Source organism: Rhinolophus sinicus, linkage group LG03 (genome assembly GCF_036562045.2).
Source record: "Rhinolophus sinicus isolate RSC01 linkage group LG03, ASM3656204v1, whole genome shotgun sequence".
NCBI classification, from domain to species: Eukaryota; Metazoa; Chordata; class Mammalia; order Chiroptera; family Rhinolophidae; genus Rhinolophus; species Rhinolophus sinicus.
The window spans coordinates 196,444,412-196,465,940 of record NC_133753.1 but is presented as its reverse complement, the minus strand read 5'-3'; the positions used below and the strand labels follow the sequence as shown (position 1 = coordinate 196,465,940).

At 43.7% G+C, this 21,529-nt stretch overlaps 1 protein-coding gene across 2 annotated transcripts in view; it reads left to right on the top strand.

The window, feature by feature from the left end:
* The first annotated feature begins 57 nt into the window (after positions 1–57).
* The window catches only part of ADAMTS16 (ADAM metallopeptidase with thrombospondin type 1 motif 16), a 133,198-nt gene continuing 111,726 nt past the window's right edge, over positions 58–21,529 (top strand). The window contains exons 1-3 of one of the 2 annotated variants that reach the window (XM_019743386.2): positions 58–2,266; positions 2,369–2,456; positions 8,762–9,087. In XM_019743386.2, the coding sequence (XP_019598945.2) occupies positions 2,171–2,266; positions 2,369–2,456; positions 8,762–9,087 (510 nt within the window). In that variant the 5' untranslated portion in view covers positions 58–2,170. The remainder of the gene's footprint in view (positions 2,267–2,368; positions 2,457–8,761; positions 9,088–21,529) is intronic. The other variant, XM_019743385.2, reaches the window with a different exon arrangement.

The following is a 21,529-nucleotide window of genomic DNA, read 5'->3' as shown; positions in this document are numbered from 1 at the left end:
TTTGAGAGAATGCATTTACCACTGTTTTCTTATCTTAGAAAAATGGAAGCCAGACAACTAGTGTTGTGTTTCAGAAATTTCATTTGGAAATTTTACTAGCCCATCTAATCTCAACTCTGCCCTCAGTCACTATCGTCTGTTCTAGTCATTAAAGTACTTATCTATAATATAATGATCACCCTTAAATCGTTTTCATTTGTGAGCATCACCTAGTTTCCAACTTCTACCTTTCTCTTAAATGAACTTATCATCCGTCCATTTTTCAACAACCTCTCACGTGTTCATCAAGGCCACTATTGTTTCTCACTTGTTTTCTGACGTATTAGCCCATATTTGTTTCTCCCTCTCTAGCCTCGCGTCTACAACCCATCCCCCAACTCTGATCACGCGACCCCCTAAGCAAACTCCTTCAACAGTGCACCACTGGCCCTCCTCATCCAGGCAGAGATTGTCTATTTAGAAACATCAAATCAGCAGCCACAGGAGCATGGGGCGGAAAAGAGGCTGGCAGGAAATAAAGCTTATAAGTGCCACATTTTGATTCCAAGATTCCAATGTTGTCTATCCTCTAATCACAGGGCTGGTTCTCTGGAGAAAGAATATGTTTGTGTGTGTGTGAAGAGACAGAGAGAGAGACAGAGAGCGCAGAGATCAGCCTCTGTACAGGCATCAGTGCCCAGGATGTCTGGCCCAGGGCTGCCACAGGCGAGAGGCACCTCCAGGCTGGGCTGCTGGGCAAAGGAAGCCAGAGGCCACTCCCACCACTTTCTTCTCCAGCCTCCTCTCCAAAACGCGCAAGCACACAAAGCTTGGCTAACCTGAATCCGGGGACACTGGGAACAGCGAAGCCGGGGATCAGACCAGACACCTGCAGGAGGTAAGTGGTCAGAGAGGTGAAGAGCAACCAGTGGAGCAGAGTGGTCACAGGCACTAACACGTGCGTGCACTCCGGCACTGGAACACACACTCACACACAAGCACGTACACACGCTTGCACATATCAGCGTGCACTGACGCACACACGCACACCCAAGTGCACGCACACCTGCACTCACATTCAAATGCACACACGTGCGTGTGTACAGACGCACAAGCTGTGGAGAGATAAAGAACCTGGGCCTGGCTTGTCGCCTGGCCGATGGCTTCTCCCTGGGCCCCAGGTGAGGCTGGGACAGTAGCCCAGCCCCCCAGATCTAGCGGCTTCGCCCAGGCCCCCAGCAGCCCCTGGGTGCCCACTTGCAAGCCGCCCAGCTGTGGACCATCCCGCGGACCTCCGATGAAGCTGAGTTCTCCCCACTGGGGTGCTGCGCAGGCAGCGAGCGGGCCACGCGGGGCCCTGGCTGCACAGGCACTCGAGGCAAGGCGAGTGGAGGGCAGCCTAGACCCCGAGGCCAGGAACGCCCCTACATTCACGGGCAGACGACGAGGAAGACAGCTTCCTCCACCCTCAGGTCACCCATCGCCTCACAAGCCCCAGAGGATGCACATTCGCATATACTCTCAGATCCAATGTTCCCCGGGCGGGCTGGTCGCCCTAGTTCCGCACTTGATCTTCCCACTGGGCAGGAGGGCGACCCCAGAGGGTCACACCGGCGTCCAGGAGCTCTGAGGCCGGCGGCAGGTGTGGGCGCCTTTGGCTGCGCACCTGGGGGTGGGGCTCAGGTGCCGCAGGGCGCGAGCAGCCAACACCTGAGCCGGACAGCGGGTCCGCAGGGCGACGGGCGGGGTAGGCGTGGCGCTAAGGGGGAGCAACCTGCGCGTTGCTCCGCGCCGCAGACCCCTCTCCAGCCGCGCGCCCACCCGGCGCGCCGCTAGGCTCCAACTGCTGGTGGCCGAGCGTCCAGCTCCTCCCGGTCCCTTCTGCCCGCGAGCCCCACCTCGCCGCCCTCTTCCTCCTGACGCTTCCCTCCCCCTCATCTCTCCCCTCCTGCCCTCCTCTCCAACTCCATCCTCTTCGCCCCTCCCGCCCCTCTCCCGGTTCTCCCACGGTGCGGGCGGGTGCTCCGCCCCCCGCGCGGCGCAGAGCCGCAGTAATAACCCCGGCGCGGCTGGCGGAGTCACGGCGGGCAAGCGTCCTTCGCGCGGGCGGCATCGGGTCCTGGGTGCCCACTTGCACGCCGCCCAGCTGTGGACCATCCCGCGGCCCCGGCACCTCTCGGAGCTACTCCGGATGCGGACGTGCGGTCTCCCCACGGGGACGCTGCGCGGGCGGCGGGCCACGCGGGGCCCCCGCTGCGCGGCGCTCTGGCTGTTGCTTCTGGCGCAGGTGGGTGTGCAGGTGAATCCCAGTCAGTGGGGACAGGGTCCCCCGCGGCTCCCCTCGCGCAGTCCGCCTCCTCACCGAGGTGTCCCCGCTGTTTTCCATCAGGCACCTGCGTGCGCCCTGGGACCAGCAGCGGCCTCGCCAGGGAGCTCCAGTGTCTGGCGTCCTCCGGGTCCCGCGGAGCAGCTTGGCGGTAAGTCCGCGAGCCGGGTTCTAATCCTTGCAGCGTAGCAGCTGGTGAGCCCTAACCGCTGGTTTATGAGGTGCTGCGAACGTCAGTGTTTTTAAGTTGCTTCTTTCTCACCTTAGGAGTCAGCACCTTTCCCCTGCACTAACACTGTGTTCCCTTGTAAAACAGCAAAGGCTCGCCAACCTTGTTACCACAAACACTAGGGAAACGGCAAGGGAATATATTAAAAAAAAAAAAAAGAGGAATCCAGAGACTGTATGAATGTATGCATCACAGCAATTATGGTCATCTCCACCCCTCACTCCTTTCCCCTCCCCCTCCTGCTTTTAAACTGAAGTTTCTCTCTATCCTTGACAATCAGCAGCAATCAGAAGGGGCTCGTTTTGTTTTTGCTCAGTACCCACCGTCTTAGGATCAAAGTTGAAGCACTTCAAGAATTGCAGTAATTAGCATATTGTGACATCATAAGCAATCTCCGTATCTTGTACCAGGATTTGTCATCAACACAAATCTGATCCTTTTGCAATGTGTGATTTTACTTTGGCCGCTCACAAGCAGCGTTTGTGAATTTCGCATTTTCTGAGAATGGATCCTTCTGGCCCGTCCTGAGCTGCATTAGGGCAAATGGGAAAGCAGTAGGTGTTGGATATCGGTGGCTAGGTGGTTCTTATCCGAACCCAATCCATTGGCAATAAGTCAATATTAGTACTTTGCGTCATTTCCAACTGTCATCTCAGATGTCAATAATGACTTTTAGAGGAAGAACTAGCTTTGATCATCCCAGCAGAGTTTCAGAAAATCTGGAAAATTAAAGAGTTAATAATGCAAAATACCTGAATATAATTTCTTCACCTTTATACAATTGCATAAAGACAATAATGTATTCATTAACTGTTGGAATTATCTCCTCCTGAGTGAGGAGAGGAAGTCTATATAAAGTTCCAAATGGGATGAGCTCCCGAGAAATAGGACTTTTTCCAGGACCACCAGAGGGAGCCAGATGTAAATGATAGAACATATTTAAAAATTACTTTTCACTGTGTATTTAAAGCTCTTTCTTGGGGTTGCCCTGGTCTTCTTTATTGTTTCTCTTACAATGCATTCTATAATATAATTATCCACATTAGAATTTAATTCCCCCCACACACACACACACTTTAAGAAAAGATTTTTGTAAAACTCCTGGTTCTCTAAAATCATGAACTGTCCTGAAGGTCTCAGGGGATTTTCAGAGTACTTTACAGCATTTATGGAGTTTCCTTTAAGATAGATGCATAATAGACAGAGAACCACTTACTTTCAGGAGGAGAAGCTAAGGCCTCCTGCCTAAGCGTGCTTTCCTAAACCCTGGGAGAACAGACGCCTGGGAGCTGGACTCCAGCCTGGCTGGTGTGAGACTCTGGTCACCTGGCACCTCAGCTGGTGTCACAGCCCAGATTTGTCATGCCTGCCACTTCCCTTTGTTGGAACCTGCAGGAGAGGAGGCAGCCGCCATCAGTGAAGTCCTAGCTTAGGGAGAAAACTGCCCTCATTCGCCATCTCCCATGTTTTAGGTGCTCAGTTATAACAGGCTAAGTGGAAACAGTGGGTCTCTGGGGACAGCTTTCACAGAAAGACTCCTCTGCTCGGCAGTGTTATCTGTGACCAACTAGCAGAGCAGAGTGAGAGTACGCTTTGTGTGATGCTGGGGTCAGTTTACTGCTGGAAATCTAGGTATCCATTATTCAAGTTCAAAACACCCCTTTGGGTCACAAGGCTCTGTTTAAACACAGATTAAACTGCATTGCAAAGTTTGCTGGGCATCTGAAGTAATTATGCAATCGGAAGGAGAACTGCATATACTAATTGAGGCAACAAAGGACAACTTACCTGAGGTCAATTGTGTTTTCAGACATTAGGTGCACCCACTTCTTTGTGGCTGGTCAGCATTGCTTTTCCTTAAAAGGAGACTCAAATGCTTTCCCCCATAAATTTACCATTGTAATCAAAATAGTGACGCTTGTTAAGATCAGAGGCATATCACAGATTGGATAACTTTTTAATTCTAGAGTAAGTTGAACTTTTGGGGTATGGTTTTAGAAGTTCCTCAGCACTTTGTTTCCTCGGAGGTAAGAGGTCTGTTTGTTTATGTGCCTTGGAAATTTATATTGATTCACATTGAAACATTCCCATACAGGAGGCAGGGCAGTGTTTTCCAGGTTGGCCCAGTGGTCTGCTTGTAAATGTTTAACAACAGGCTCTTTGGAGCTCTGATTTGTAACGTCCTCTGGTTCTCACGGGGTAAATATCCCCACTAGAGCTGATTTCAGGTTACCTATGTGATAGAACAAAATACAGAATTAGGACAGAATGTGCAAAATCAGCCCTCTGCGGCGGGCCAGGCACACTCGCAGAGGGTCCACGCCCTGTGCCCTCTGTTGGAAACCAGCCTGTTCCCAGACTCGATGTCTTGGTCAGAATGCCTCCTGAAATCCAGTTGTCCAGGGCCCTGGCTTGAACAGCCAGCTGTGCATTTTTCCTCCTTAACAAAATCTACATAGGGCCCAGGTCTAATTTAAAGGATTCTCAAAGGTCAAGAATCACATTAAGTTTTTCCTGAAATCACAGCCAGCAGTTGTGGGGATTGGAATCTTAAAACATAGCTCAAATGTTAGTTTCCAATTTTCAGTTTAATGCAATTATATGTTGACTTCTTTCCAAAAAGTAACAAGTGTGTGGTGAGATGCTATGCTTATTTTGTTCATTCATTGAATTCTTTAGTTGCGACCTACTTCACACTGATTTACACATAACTGAGAATATGTATTGGATACAAAGGATTGCTTTTTGCTACGTTAGCATTTCTCCCCCTTGGCACTGTTGCCGTTTGGTTGTGGGGTTCTGTCCTGTGCATTGAAGACCGAGTAGCAGCTTGCGTGCATTTGAGCCACTAGGTTCCGAGAGCACCACTGTCTCCCCCTGCTTTGGGTCACCCAAAAATGTCTCCAGACATTTGTTCCCTGAGGGGAGCAGAGGGGAGTCATCCCTGTTTGGGAACCGCTGGACTAAGTTGAAAGATAGGTGTTCCTCCTTCACCAGTGTCTCCCTCACTCTCAGGGGGGATTGTCATTGATCACAATGGGTGGCTTTGCAGGGGTTAGAGCTGGGGTGCTGGGGCTAGCACCTGGCTGTCCTCCAGAAGTGACCATTACCTTTTCAGGAGTTTTGTGAGCTGTTTGTTGAAAATTAAGATATATAAACTCACAGGGAAGGAAATCGTAGTAAACACAAAATAAAATACTCGAACTTCATTGTCCCTTCACAATTCTTGTACTGTGTTTTACTATTGTCTATGTTCGTGAGGTATTTGCTTACGTAGCACCTGTGTGGTGGAAATACTAGGTAACGGTGTGCGACTGAGCTTCTGTTCTAAACTTCGCCTTCGGTAATGTCATCCAGGTAACCAAAACCAGCCAAGGTGGGAGTATTTACACCCGCGAGATTGGTATGTGCTGTAAACCAGGCCCCTCCCCCTCCCCCACCCCGCCCAGGTCGCTGGGTGTCCAACATGCCTCAGCACAGCACTGCATGTACGTATGTAAAAGCAGACTGTCAGTCATTATTTTGAAAAATAGCTATTATCTGCCATCCAAAGGAAAGGTCATAAGAATATGGTTTATGTCATTCGGAAACAATTTGATTTTGTTAAATGGTAATCGTCTTTTTATATGCAACAAATTTGCTGGAACAGTGTTTGGAACAGTTCTCATGCTTCTGTCTTCACCTCTGTTGTAATAGGAAGAGGCGAGTGGTGATTGGAGAGTACTCCCCAAGAGCCACAGAGGGCAGGGTGACAGGTGATAACATGACTATGTCACAGCCTGTCCCCTTCGTCCAGAAAGCCAGGGATGAGGAAGGTGGTTTTGGGAAAAGCAAACTTAACAGATGTGAGCTTTTTACTTTTGTCTTTCACGGTGCTCCAGGATAAACTGCAATCACATGCGTATACCAGACACACAATTCCTGACTTGTTTTCCCCTTTCTGCTATTATTGCATACAGTATGATTGGATCTGTTTTACTTTCTCATTTTCTGAAAAAATATGAAACAATTCCAATATATTTTACCTGCGAGACACGGTGCCCTGCTTTGACATGTATTTCAGTGCTTGGCTGTCAAGCTGTCTGTCAGAAGATTCTGCCTGTTCAGTCTGCAGTGGCCCAGTTCCCCAGTTCCCCTCACAATGCCCATTCATCCGTACCTGCATGGTGGGGCCAGGACTGGGCAGTTGCACATCAAAGCTCGGGGCCAGAGGAAGCAGGAAGCCTGGCGTTGCAGAGCCCATAGCCTAGGCCTCAGCTATGCTGCCCCTGATCAGGTTGGCTGCCTGGCCTTGGACCCTGACGTGCTATGGGCTTCAGCCCGGGGGCTTCAGGCAGTGCCTTTTCATCCACGGCCTTCCCTGTCTCTCCCAAACCCAAACAGGTGCCTCTTTTAACCATCCTCTGGCTGCCACCCACTCTGTTCCCATGAAACCATATAGCTGCCTGCCAGGACAGCACAGGGACGTGTGGACAGGTACCTGCCGTGAAGAAAAACTTTTTCCAGTACAATAATTACCCAAGTACTGTTCCCTTATGACCTGATGCTACTTCTATGGGATGATGCTTTATTTTTTCTTAAGACTCCAAGAAGTGTGTTCAACTCACACTAAGGCTGAAAAGGGCCCCAGTTATTAAACATCTAACAGGACAGTCTCATACATCCATTTTTAGGATGTTAGAGTCAGGATGAGAATGTTAGAATCGAGGTTGTGTTAGGCATGTAAGAAGTGGTGGCACTTAGAGTCTCAAGGACTGTCCGCCTCACTGCAGGGCTGTCTCTCCAGCTGTCTCTGGGGCTTCGGCCTGACGTCATTTCAAAGACATCTCAGAAAGCCTGGAGAGCGGCCTGCACTCATGCCAAGCTGCTATTTCCCAATGATTAGAAAACATGTGGGATAGGAAGCGGGCCCTCTTGGGAGGTGAGCCGCCTGTCGCTAACATGCAAATGCAGGCACACCTACCACATGTTTAAACATCTCAAAGGTAGAAACCAAGTTAATACATCGTTAACTAAAACATTCTGTAAGCGAGCCTTGACAAACCCACCTTTGCATGGCCTGAAAGTCAAAGATGGCCATGCAGGGCGAGCTGTCCCCTGGACACCCCTTCCTCAAAAGAGGCCTGTCCTGCTCAGGACAGAAGCGACCTTTCCCGACCTCTGGAGTGCAGAGGTGATGTCATTAATGATGGTACTGAGAGAACAAGTCCTGCTCTAGGATGAAAACTAAATCATTATCTAGAAGGGAGAACCCTCTTTGGAGAAGCAAACTACCGTGTTCCCAAGAAGGCGGGGCAGGCCACTGCTCAGGAGTCTGACGGGGCTGCAGTTTCTCTGTACTTTTCACAGAGAGGAAAATGACTCAGAGGGACACGGAGTGCAACCTGCGACATTGTCGCCCTGCAGACCTTCATGGGTGTCCTGACATCCCAGAGCTCTGTGGGGTGTTCTAGGCTTTTTAAAAATAAATCACTTATTTGACTGTTTCAGGCTAGCGTAGGATAAATTAGAGTGGGAAGAAGAGCATGGTGCATGTCTTGGAAAGACCCTGGAGTGTGACATACGTCAAGTGCTGAGAACCCAGGCCATCAGAGGGTCAGCAGGGGCTTCCACTGGGAACAGATACACATGTGAGCATTTCCAAGTGTTAACATCTGGGAATCTTGGAGTGTGAGTGCATTCCACCTTTTCTCTTACATGTTCAATGATTTAATGTCAAAAAATAAGCAGCAAAGAATGCCCATCATATTTGTCTTTCTGTTTTCTGAAAAATTGTCAGCATTTTTAAGCTGAAATTTCTTACCACAATGAAGATGTGTGTGAAAGACAGAAATGATATGACTAAAGGAGTGCTGAGAACTATGAAAATGATTGCATATTATAATTACTCTTAAGTAAAATTTTTGAAATATAAAAGTCCACTTTTTAGTTTTACTTGGTCTGCAATCTTTTTCTCCTCTGAGTGTTATAGAATTTGCTGGATTGGTAATAACACGTTATAGAAACAGTAGTGAGTTCCCTTTTCAAGGCCACTTTTAAGTTTTTCCCTCTCGTTTCTGGTTCTGTTCATTGTGCAGTTTGGATCTGAGGATGTGTCGATGTTGAAAATGCCTCCATCATTTTTCACAGGGTGAAAGTGTCATATGGTAATCAATTCTATTTGGAAAAGTCCATATTCTTTTCAAAACTCTGAAATTACTTAGTCACACCCCGTCTTACACTTTCAGAATATGACCTCGTGTCTCCCTACGAGGTTGACCGCAATGGCAATTACGTGTCCCAGGAGATCACGCACCCTCAGAGGAGGAAACGAGCGCTGGCCCGGCCAGGAGTGGACTCTCTTCACCTTCGGCTCAAAGGCTTCAGGCGCGACTTCCACATGGAGCTGAGACCTGCCAGCCGCCTGGTGGCCCCAGGCTTTATCATTCAGACGCTGGGAAAGGCGGGCACTAAGTCAGTGCAGGCTTTTCCGCCCGAGGAGTTCTGCTTCTATCAAGGCTCCTTACGATCCCACAAAAATTCTTCAGTGGCCCTTTCCACCTGCAAAGGTTTGGTGAGTACAGCTCTTGCCACCTGCAGTGTGGCCGCGGGGACAGTGATGTGTGAAAGGAGAAAGATGACAGATCTCACTTGAAATATTTTGGCTCCTTCTTCATTATTGCAGTGCAGACGTCTTTGATCTGTAAAAGCTGGAGAACAGTGCCAAGTCATCAGTCTAAAATATGTTACGCAGCCTTCTTTGTTCCATTTGAAAACGGCACATACGTCCAGCTTTTTGTCGCCATTGTTGTTTTAGAATAATTGTGAAAGAGCGCTGCAGCTTGAAAACTGTATGTAAGAACTGATGGCCACCACTGAAGGCATTGGCTTCTTAGAAGATGATTTTATAATAACTTACTGGCCATCGCTAATACTGGAGAAGTGTCTTCACTTTGAATAGAATGCAGTCCTCAAATGGTAATTATTTGACCAGACACATGACTTCTGTCATTCTGATGAGGATAACGTGCTTATAAATTAGGACGTTCATTCCAGATGGATTGATGAATTCATGGCAGGGCAGCGCTGGTCTTATTGGACTAATGGTTCTATTGGTTCATCCCCCTGTTTTCTTAATATCTGATTTAGACATTGCACATCACGTAGAGCTTCAGGTGGTCCCCTTTGCTGGGACTCCAGAGTGAGGAGCATGAGACTAAGTTGAAAGATGCTAGTATCCCTCAGGCTGACCCAAACCGAAATCTTAATGGCTTGTCTTTTATTTTTCTTAAAATGTTTCTATATTTTTAGGGTTAGAAAAGCTTATTAGAATCCCAAGTACAAGTTAATGAGTCACACACAGATGACAGAGAAATGACTCAGGGAGCAGAACGGAAATGTGTGGCCCCAACACCTCAAGGCTGTGACCATGTTAAAGATTTGCTAAGCAGGTTCCTGAACATGTATTACATCTCCAGAAAATGCTGGAGGTCTGTCTTAGATTTATTTCCCTCTTTTAAAAGAGGAAATTCAGACTCTACATAACAGACGGATTCTATGTATGTGTATGTGAATAGTGGATGCTGAAGGGGCATTCATAATCAGTTTCTTAAAATAGTGAATTGTGCAAAGGCTAAATCTTCTTAAATATGTATTTTAAAATATTAGCTTCTGCTTTTTAGGAGAATGTGGTATGGCTTGGTCTCGTGTCTACTTTCCCTTATGAAAGTATTTGGGTTTGAGAATGGATGCAGCAGATTGGGCACACAGACAGGGTTGTTGTTATTTGGCCCGCGTGCTAAGCCTGAAGACTGTGTCTCTGATTTCTTCTGGGATCTCCCAAGAAAAATATACCTTCCTTGATTAAAGGACTAAAGTCTTCACGTAATGCACTAAAGGAAAATATCTCTTCCTTGGCTTTCTTTGACAAAAGTTCAGTCCAGAAATGGAAGCCATCTGTGGGGTAGGGAGGTGGGCCCTGCTCTTCAGAGCTTGGCATCCTTGGATTTGTTTGTGGAGAATGGGTGAGGTGGTCCCCATTAACCCTGCAGGGGTGCAGGCTCATTGGCACCCTGGTCTCAGTGAACCAAGGCTCTCCCACGACGGCTGAGCCATGCCCTGGAGTCTGTCCCATGGAGAGGTCTGACTGGCAGCAGCTATAATGACAAGTATGTGAAAGATAAAGAAGTTAAAAAGAACAGGAAAAAAAAAGACTCCTCTGGACAATGAACACTGGAATTTAATATTTTGGTCACTGGAATAGAAATCTCTGTGCTTTCACCATTGATCTTCCAAATACGTTAATTCCAGCTTCACTGATACTTAGTCTGGAGATGGTCATTACAAACATGACCTCAATTAGACATATGAGTGTGAGTGACAAGCCATATGATAAGACAAACCAAAGGCATTTTAAGGAAGGAAAGGGAAGGATAAAGAAGTCCTTCATCTTTAGCCAGATATCAAAAAGACATTGAATGCGAATGTCCCTCAAATGATTACCAAGTCTATTCTTTCGTGATTGGTGGTTACCCCATCCCACATCTTTCAAATCCGTTAATATATGAAGAAAACTAGAGTGTCTTTTACATTAGATGATGACTCCCTTTTTGTTACTGTTGTTGTTCTTGGTTCTTTCAGATTCTAATTAAGTTCCAGGTAGATCTCGGTTAAGCTTTTTTTTTTTTTTAATTAAAGTTTATTGGGGTGACAATTGTTAGTAAAGTTACATAGATTTCAGGTGTACAATTCTGTGATACATCATCTATATATCACGTTGCATGTTCACCACCCAGAGTCAGTTCTCCTTCCATCACCGTATGTTTGATCCCTTTTACCCTCATCCCTTTCCCCCCTCACTTTCTGGTAACTACTAAACTATTGTCTATGTCTATGAGTTTTTGTTTCTTCATTTGTTTTTCTTGTTCCTTTGTTGTTTTCAATTTTATATACTACGTATCAGTGAAATTATGTGGTTCTCGACTCTTTCTGTCTGACTTACTTTGCTTAGCATAATAATCTCAAGATCCATTCATGTTGTCACAAATGGTACTATTTCATCTGTTCTTATGGCAGAATAGTATTCCATCAAAAGCAAGGGAAGTAAACCTAAAGTAAATACATGGGACTATATTAAACTAAAAAGCTTAAGCACAGCAAAAGAAACCATCGACAAACTAAAGAGGCAACCAACTGAACGGGAGAAGATTTTTGCAAACAATGCCTCCAGTAAGGGGCTAATATCCAAAATATATAAGGAACTCTTACAACTCAACAACAACAACAACAATCCAACTAAAAAATGGGCAGAGAACCTGAATAGACATTTCTCCAAAGAGGACATACAGATGGCCAGTGAAGCATGTTTTTAAAGAGTTTCTAGTTGACTCAGTTATCTGAGTCAGGAGTGAACAGAATTCTCTTTTGTTTGCTCTGTTGTTGCTCACACACCTTTCCAGACCCTAGTGGAGAGCACTCTGAAAACAAGACCCCTGGTGGTAGGAGATCATCAGTATTCTGTTCTCCTGATTTCATCTACAGTATGGAACTATTATTACCTTTAAGGGAAAATATATTGCTTAATTAAGAATTTAATATGTTGTATCATTCAATTAGACAAAAAAAGGTTTACAACTGTGTGACATTGCAATTTCCAAACTGGTAAATAGTTTTTTTCTCATAGTTGTCAGATCTTGCGTTTGGCAACATTTTGCTGCAGTCCTCTAATAATCGACTTGAGGAACACTATGAAATATGTTTGCCTAGTGTGAATAGTGCTGCTATGAACATTGGTGTACAAGTTTTTGTACAGATATATGTTTCAGTTCTCTTGGGTTTATACCTAGGAGTATAATTACTGTGTCATAAGAAAATTGTATGTTTAATATTTTAAGGAACTTCTAAACTGTTTTCCACAGTGGCTGTGCCACTTTACATCCTCCCAGCAACGTATGAAGGTTCTAATTTCTCCACATTCTGGCCAACATTTGTTGTCCATCACTTTCATTATAGCCATCCTAGTAAGTATGAAGTGGTATCTTATTGGGGTTTTGATTTGCTGGATAAAGAGTATTGTTTGACAGTTTGTTGTTGTTGTTATATGTTTTTTTCTTCCAGCACTTTGAATATGTCATCCTACTGCCTTCTAACGCCCCTCATTTCTGATTAGAAGTGAGCTGTTTATCTCAGTGTAGTTTATTGTACATAAGATTTGTTTTTCTATTGTTGTTTTCAAGATTTTCTCTTTGTTTTTGTCTTTCCACATTTTTACTACGTATGATGTGTGTGGGTACGGGTGTCTTTGTGCTTATGAACTTTGGGACGCCCGTTATGCGTATTTTGGTGTGCTAATGGGTCCCATGTGTCATTGACGCTCCATTCATTTCACTTCATTCTTTTTGCCCTGTGCTCTTCAGATTACGTGATTTCCATGGATTTATCATTAACTTGACTTATTCCCTGCTGGCAGTTCAAATATACTGTTACATTTTTATAGTAAATTTTTCAATTTGGATTGTACTTTTCAACTCCATAACTTCCATTTGGTTCTTTTTTATAGTTTCTCTTATTCTATAAGATGTATAACATTTTATAAGATGTTCTAGGCTTTGTTTTAATTCTTGAATCATAGTTTCCTATGTTGTTTTGTTTTAACGTATTTATAATAGTTGCCTTGAAATCTTTGTCTACTGGTTCTAATATCTAGATCTCCTCAGAAGCAGTTTCTGTCACCTGTTTCTTTTCCTGTGCATGGGTCACACTCTTTTGTTTCTTTGCATGTCTCAAAATTTTTTGCTGAAAACAACATTGTAGATAATATATTGTAGTAACTCTGGATATTGACCATCCTCTGCCACTCCAGGGCTTGTTGCTATTGTCTTCTTTTCGATTGTTGGTTTGGCGACTCGACAGGACTAGTCTTCCTGAAAGCCTGTGCTGGCCTGCCTCTGTGGGTATTACACCTGTTAGCCTACACTAATGGCTAGCTGATTTTTTTTTTTCAATATCCTGCAGCATAAATTGCTCCACAGTCTGATTTGATTAAAGAGGAATGCTTTAAAGGATGAGGATGCTGCTGCCTGTTGTTGAGACTGCTCTGACACCAGGGGAATCTACTTTGCTGTCATTTTCCCTGAGACTCCGCTAAACTTCTGGTCCACATCCTGTTTTACTTATTGTTATGTGTGTCATGCAGCTACCAGCCTTCTCTTAATTGCTTGCAGCCAATGGCTCCAGGATTTTTAGTAATGCCCTTAGGCATGAACTTTCACACACTCCACTCCCAATAAAGTCAAGCCCTTTGGGGAAGCTCCTCATGTACACAGCTTGTATCTCTTCCTGGGCAAAATGTGGGATGGTACTGCCTGCATGTGCCAGAGTAACACGCCTATTGTAGGAATGGAGCGCTGGGTGAGAACGCTATCGCCTGGTCTTCTCTGCTTTTGCTCCCTGGCCTGAAACCTCTACCTTACAAGTGAGCTGGGCTAGGATGTTCAGGGTTCCATTAGTCTTGGTTTGCTTAGTCTGGAGCAGATCTTCCACCCTTTGAGTAGGGGCCACTTGGTAAAGGGAAATCACTTCCCGTGGCCATGGCTGCCTAAAATAGAGCTTCTGCGATACGGAACCGAGGGGCTGAGAGAAGCTGGTGGCTGCCTCCTCCTGATGTGAAAATGCAGCTCTAGAGTGGCACTTGACTACGTTTAATGTAATACAGCTTCCTCCACTTTGTGTGCCTTTGGGGCAATTCATAGGGACAGTAAATGGTTTGGAGATATATATATATATATGGTATTGCATTGTATGTGTGTATAATTTCAGCAGCTAAATGGCTGTTTCACTGGAAAGACTGTCTGCCACACTCACACTGCTGTTCTGTAAGTAATCTCTGCTAGGTGCTATTATTAACACATTTTAGAGATCATTGCCCAAAACCATTGTATTATCCCCATTTTACAGCTCATTCCCAAGAAAATGCTTGAAAGAGTGAGATTTGGCCCTAGGTAGCCTGACTCAGAACCAGTGCCTAAAGGACAATACTGTTTTGCTTCCCTTAACCATGAGGTCATTGCCGCCTGACAGAGACCTGCAGGATCATTTGCATGCATTTCCATAGCGTCGCCTTGAATGTGCTCTCAATGTGAAGACTTCTCCTTTGGTTTCCACCTTAGTGCCACCTTCCTTGGCACCTGGCCCTCTCTGAGCTGAGAGGTCCCATTTCTAGTGTATCAGGGACTTCCATTCAAGTACGTGCATTCGTTTCATATTATCACATGTATTTTTTTAAATACCAGTCTGTGAGCTCTTCTAGATGCCTTGTTTTATTCATCTTTGTGTCCCCAAATTCCAGTAAATGTTAACCAAAATTATTTTTTTCTTGTAATGATGATTGTATGTCAAATTTGCAAACAAAAATATCACGTCTAAACCTCTATTTGAGGCATGAATACATATAAAAATAATTTCATAAGCCATGTATCTTCCCATGACTAATACCAAACAACCTAAATTTTCTTTCAAAGCACATATTTTTATTCAGAAATGGCTCAATCAGTAAGGTTTCTGACAATTTTTAAAAACTCCCATTAGTCAATGCTTTTAAGAGGTTTCTTTGGAAATATTTTGTGTTGCATATGACAGGATTAGATTTCCTTGAAGGACTTCATGCAAGTTCTCTAGTTGGATTAGAACTTTAGCCAAAAATAATAACACTATCAAGTCTATCAATTGTCCTTGGCACAAAATCTGAATGAATGTTAGCTCCTCTTGCATAAAGCATTATGTTTGTTACAGAATTAATGTGTAGGACATACACCACTTCAAACATCTAATTAGCCTCATTTTCAACCATGTTCGAAAACTTGTGCATGTCACAGTTCTCAGTTCTCTTCAAGGGTTCCCTAACTTGGTAGGAGACTTACTCTAGAACCTGGTTTGAATTATACAAGGTTTCATTTCCAGGCACAAACTCCAGGGAGTCTCTAGAAACTCTAGTCATTGCAAGTTTTTCTAAAGCACACAATAAATCCTAGGAAACTGAAATATTGCCAAAATTTCAAGTAATGTTGAAAAATATTCATGAGCCAGGGTGCTAAAACAGGAGTAGAAAGGGACAGTCAACGTGGAGAAGGTCAGAAGAGATAAAATGAGTTTTAAAATAAAGGTGTCACCATCTGAGAAGGGTGGTTATGGCATAACCAGTTGGTAACATGTCAGTTTTGGGAAGCATGTGGGAAAGTTGTAGAGATAGTAAGGTTTTCAGATAAAATATGGCCAAAGTTTTGTGGTTATTAGGAAATTTAAAAGGTTAGTGTGGAGAAATGACTGGAAAGTACTGGATAATTCCATAAATTTCTGCTAATTAAGAATAAATACAGTAAGAAATTTGAAATTGACAGAAACAAAAGTATTTGATCACTAGAAGTAGATCAAAGGAATATTGTATAAGGTAATATTTTATACTTGAAAAAGCCACATATTTTTTTCTGTTAGCTTGTATTACTTGTAAACAAAGATGAGATGACTAGAGACATTTAATTATAAAACATGGTTTGGTTACAGTTCCCTTATTTTTCAGGTGATGAGTCTGAGATGCAAAAGGGTGGACTGATTTGGCCACTATTACAAAGCCAGGTGGATTCACCTGGCACATTACAAAGCCTGGTGGATTCACTATGGTGCACATCTTCAGATTCTCTGTCCAGTGATGTTTTCACTGAAACACAAGGGATGCTATTGCTTTTTTCACTATAGGGAATGATAGCCAGTTGAAGAAGTTTAAATGTTGGAATATGTGTCGGAGATTTTAAAAATAAAGCAAGTGTGTCCTTTGTCTGAAAATCTGGGCAAGGGAGCAGTGGGGAGATGAGAGACTGGCAGGCTTCTGTTCTAGTTGGGGGTTGGTGCTCCGGATGTCCCTTTGTTGGGTGAGGCTTCCCTGTCCCCACCAAGGACAGCCTTCATATGGCTCTACATCATGGTCAGTAGGATACTTTCTGTAAGGATCCTTGGAACAGTGCTCCACAACCAGTGTGAACATGATTTTATTCTTGGTGAACATCAGCCTAATAACAGCAAAACCCACGCCACTGGAGGAGCAGGAGTGTGATCCCTGTGGTCATTTCCTCTGGGGATGACCCAAGTCTAGGATCCTCCAAAGAGCAAGGGTGCTCCAAACCGAGAGAGGGACTATTTAAGAGAACATCTAGCCCAGAGAGAGTAAAAGAGATGGCCCGATGAAACCAGCTTCTTTAAAGTAGAATCCTGCTTGCCTGAGGTCCAAACAGGGCAGCCTGATTGTATCTGCTTGACACACATGGAACTTATATTTCTTCCTAAGTGTCACTTTCACTATGAGGCCCACCCATCTAAAATTGCTTCCTCTTCCCCCTGCCATACATATTTTCTGTCCCTTTCCCTGATTTACTTTCCTGTTGAGTATTTATCATTATCTGCATCAATTATAGTCCAGTTAGGAGACAGAAACCACACAAATTAACTGTAAAGAGAGAATTAATGCAATGTATTAAGTAAGTAGGAAAGAACTGAAAGATGAAAAAGAGAATACTGTGGCATCACAAGCTAGCAAATGCAGAAAGCAGCTACAGCCCCCAGGACTGAGGAGACTGGGGGAAGTTGAGATTATTACAATTTACATGCTTGGAGCTCAGCTCAAACCCCTGAGTAAGAGGAGCTGGCCAGCTGATGCTAGAGCTCTGATGGCACATGTTGCTGCTGTTTCTTCAGGGAAACAGCAAACTGGAACAAACTGCCACTGCCAGGTGAAGAAAGGCTGAAAGGAACAGGAAGCTGACAGGAAGTGTAGAGGGAACAGACGGGAAGTCCACAGGGAGCAGACAGGAAGTGTATAGGGAGCAGAAAGGAAGTCCCCAGGGAGTAAGCAGGAGGTCTGCAGGAGCAGACAGGAAGTTGTCAGAGGGCAAACAGGAGGGAGCAAGTTTTTTCACCTTCCTCAATGGTCGGGTTCCTCCTTGTATGGACTATTGACAGAGGTGAACAGATAGCAGGTTCAAAGCGGAAATGGGATTTGTAGTTTCAGCCTTAGTATCACAAAGCAGAGTTAAAATGGGGACTTTGGAATTTAAGATAATTTAATACTAAGCAACCTACCTACTATGTTAATCATTGAGAGTATTTCAGGGGTTTATGTCTGACTTTTGCTTGCTTTATCCCAGAAATTTCAATAATGCCTAGAACATAGTAAAGCCCTCAATAAAATTGTGTTCAATAAATGAATGATCTTTTAATGAAGAAACAAGAATTCTGGCGCTTTATAAAAGCATTTGCACTATACAGGTTTGGAGGGGTTGGGGAAAAGGGGACCCAAACAGCTGAAAGAAGTAGGGCAATCCCAGTGCTATCTAGGGAAAGGGCTAGGCCTCAAGGACTAGACCCTCCCAGTCCTGCTCCTGTGTGTGGTTGGAGCTCTCAGATTCAGTATGTGCAGGCCTTCCTCCGCTGTGGTGGGCTGCACTTGCCATTGTTTGCCAGTTAGATCAAAATTAGGTCTCCTGTGCAGCTAGCCTGGAGGGAGAAGCACAGTGTTTCCTCAGGAAGCTTGAAAGTTGTATTTTGTGACATAGTGTACAAGATTAAGTTGGCACTCAGGCTTATGTGTGCAAGTGTGCGTGTGTGTGTGTGTGTGTGCGCATTCAGTGTCTGTGAGTTTAGTTATTCTAAATCACTCTTGAAGGAGAAATTGTGGTATCATTACTTGTAGGCCCCAGGCCAGACTCTGTATAAAGTGAATTTATACACGCAGTATATAAAAACCAGAGTCCTGGTTTTGCTCACTTTGGCCCACAGCCATCCTCATTAATCTCACGCCAACTGTCAGATTCCCTGAACCTCAAAACTGAATCAGAAGCCACTAATTGAGTTTGTTTTTCTGTTGCTACTCCATTTCTCATTTATTTCAGATATGTGTCATTGTTACTGTTTTTGATTCACTTGCCTATTAATAACAAGCAGCATGTGTCATTCATTGCACATATTTTTTCACTACTTGAGAGTTTGTTTTAAGGAATTTTTTTAAAGGAAGAGCAGCATGTGTTTTAAAGACATTAAATTGAATAAATCTGGTATTTTAAATTGGTGGCAAAATCAGTGCTAATTTCATATTCTCTGTTCTGTAATTTCTGTGAAATTATAGGAAAACTAAATAACAGCTCATTTGAAAAATTACAATTTGAAAAAATGTAGACAGGATTCCGTTCTCTCCTGTATAGTTAGTTAACAGTAAATGAACATATCCAATAAGGCATTTACTGTCAATATATAAATATTTTGAAACAAAAACCAAACTAAACTTTAAAAAATAAATTAAAATCCACATGTTGTTACTCACCAGATTTACGGTGATGCTAAAATGGTTGGTTGTCTTCAGTTTGAAAATGGTAGTAACATAATACAGATCTTCAGTAGTCAATGCTATGATATATCCAAATACCGTGTTTCCCCGAAAATAAGACCTAGCTGGACATTCAGCTCTAATGCGTCTTTTGGAACAAACATTAATATAAGACCCAGTCTTATTTTACTATAAGTCCGGGTCTTTAATATAATATAGTATAATATAATATAATATAATATAATATAATATAATATAATATAATATAATATAATACCGATCTGATATTAATTTTTGATCCAAAAGACGCATTACAGCTGATTGTCTGACTAGGTCTTATTTTCGGGGAAACACGGTAGTCCAGTTTTCTGTCATTGAGTGGTTATATCTCTATTCCTTAAGACATTAAAAATCTGGAGCAAAACATGCAAAGTAAAATGTAGTTTAAGCAATTGGTGGTTTTTTTCAGTATGAAAAAGCTTGGAAAATATTTGCCTGAATGACCTTAGGGTCATTTCATTCCATAATAATTTAAATTTTCATGTGAGTGAATTGTATCTTTTTCTTAGGTGAAAAATTAGGGGCTGTCCCTTAAACTTGGTAAGCCCACATTAAGTCCGCAGATGTTGGAAACATTTAAGAAGCTTCTTAGTTTTGATTGGGCTTGCAGAAATAGCCAGGGCCTCCATGCAAGATATTATAGTTCGGGTTCGGCCCTGGTAATATGGGCAGACGCGGGGAAGGAGGTGTTCAGAGACTGTTCCATGAAAGTTGAGACAATCTGCTGGCATCCCTACTCTTCTCCTACTTCCCTCCAGAGAGCAGCCTCAGTGAGGTTTGAAGAGCAGAGTTCTGACTCTCATTCACCTACTCCGTTTGTTCCCATTGCGCTCTGACTAAACCCTGTGTCCTCTTTATGGCCGACGATGTCCTTGCCTGCAATTCCAGCCTCATAAGGGAAATGCTCTAGGCTGGAGCAGCACCAATCTATTTCTGTCAAAATAAGGCTGAGTTCCTCACCATCTCAGGGCCTCAGCAAATGCTGTTCCCTCTGCCTGGAGCACAGTCCCCATTCCTCTCCAGCTGGTTAACTGTCACTTATTCAGAGTTAGTTCCATAAGTTGTACTTTTCTGATGCTCCAAGCCACGGTATGTTCCCTTGTAATACATTCGTGACTTACCTTGTTTTTCTCCTTGAAAGGAATCATTGCATTTTCTTATTTTGGTTACTAGATCATTAGTTACCTCTCCCTCAAAATAGACAGTGGGCATCCTAAGGGCAGGACCATAACCGTCATGACCTTTTCAAGACCACCAGTATATAGCAGTGTTCCTGGCCCATGCAAGTAACTGGATGGATGGGTGGAGGGAAGAGTGGGTGAATAGGTGGATGATTGGAAAAATGAATGGATGGATGGACGGGTGCATGGGTGGATAAATGTATGGCTAATGAAAGGATGGATGGATGGATGCAAAAAATGTATGGATAATGAATGGATAGATGGATGGATGAAAAAATGGACAAAGGGTCCTATGCTGGACAGAGTACTTGTATTTAGACAGAGGATGCCATGATTGTGAATAGCCCGGTCTAGAAATGGCCCTGTCTATGTTGAGTTTGGAAAGCATGCGTTTCCCAGACAATCACCACACAGACCCAAGTCTGTCTGCCAAGGCCCTTGGAGCATATTTCCACAGTGAGGAAGAGAGCAGCCCATGTACTCATGTACTGTTCATATTCTTTTGGTCTCAGCAAAGGCCATCTGACAGTGAGTACTTTTCCAGTCCTCACTACATAAGTAATTTTTTAAATGCCAGATAAAATCTCTAGGCAAATCCTTAATAACAAATGTTGCAGTATACTTGGGTGACAGGATAGGATATAATTTATAGAAAGTGCGGTTCAAGAAAGTAACTGGCATTTGTCCATCTCTTAGTCCTTCGTACCTTACTGCACAAGCATAGAGATGTAGTATTGCTGTGTCTCCTTTTCTTGGACGTACGTCTTCCTCAATTACCAAGCCTATGACAGAGTGGTTGCCTATTGCACATTAAGATTTCTGAGGAAGGGTATTCTTAGAACCCGGAATCCTTCACAAAAAGTGATGCAGCAAATTTATTCTACACCAACTGTCAGAGATGAAAAGCTGTCACATCATAAAATAAGAAAAGAATTATCTACTTACTTTGTTTAGTTAACGATAAATAATATATTATGCAATCATTTTATCAAAATCTAGAACCAAAGTAGTCAGTGAACATTTTGGAGCACCTGTAATTTAAGGATTGTGGTAGTTATCCTGGGAAACAAATAGACAGAAATACATACACTCTCTTCTTGTGAAGAAAGCTACGTAGACAGACATTCAAAAAAGCAACAGAATAAAAATGACTTCTTAAGATAAGCAAATGGGAAATATAGTGAAAAAAAATGACCTTTGGAGGTCAGTCAAGTCTTGTTCAAATCAAATTTGTTTCACCAGCCAAGTGGCTCACCAGTGTGTGCTTCAGTTTCTTTAATTTGTAAATAACATCAGCCTCATAGGGTTGCGTGAGGACGAGTGAGACTGTATATATGTATAAGTGACCTCCCTGAGCACAGGGCTTGGTGCTTACTGAGAGGTAAGGAAGTCTTTGTTCTCGTCCTCCT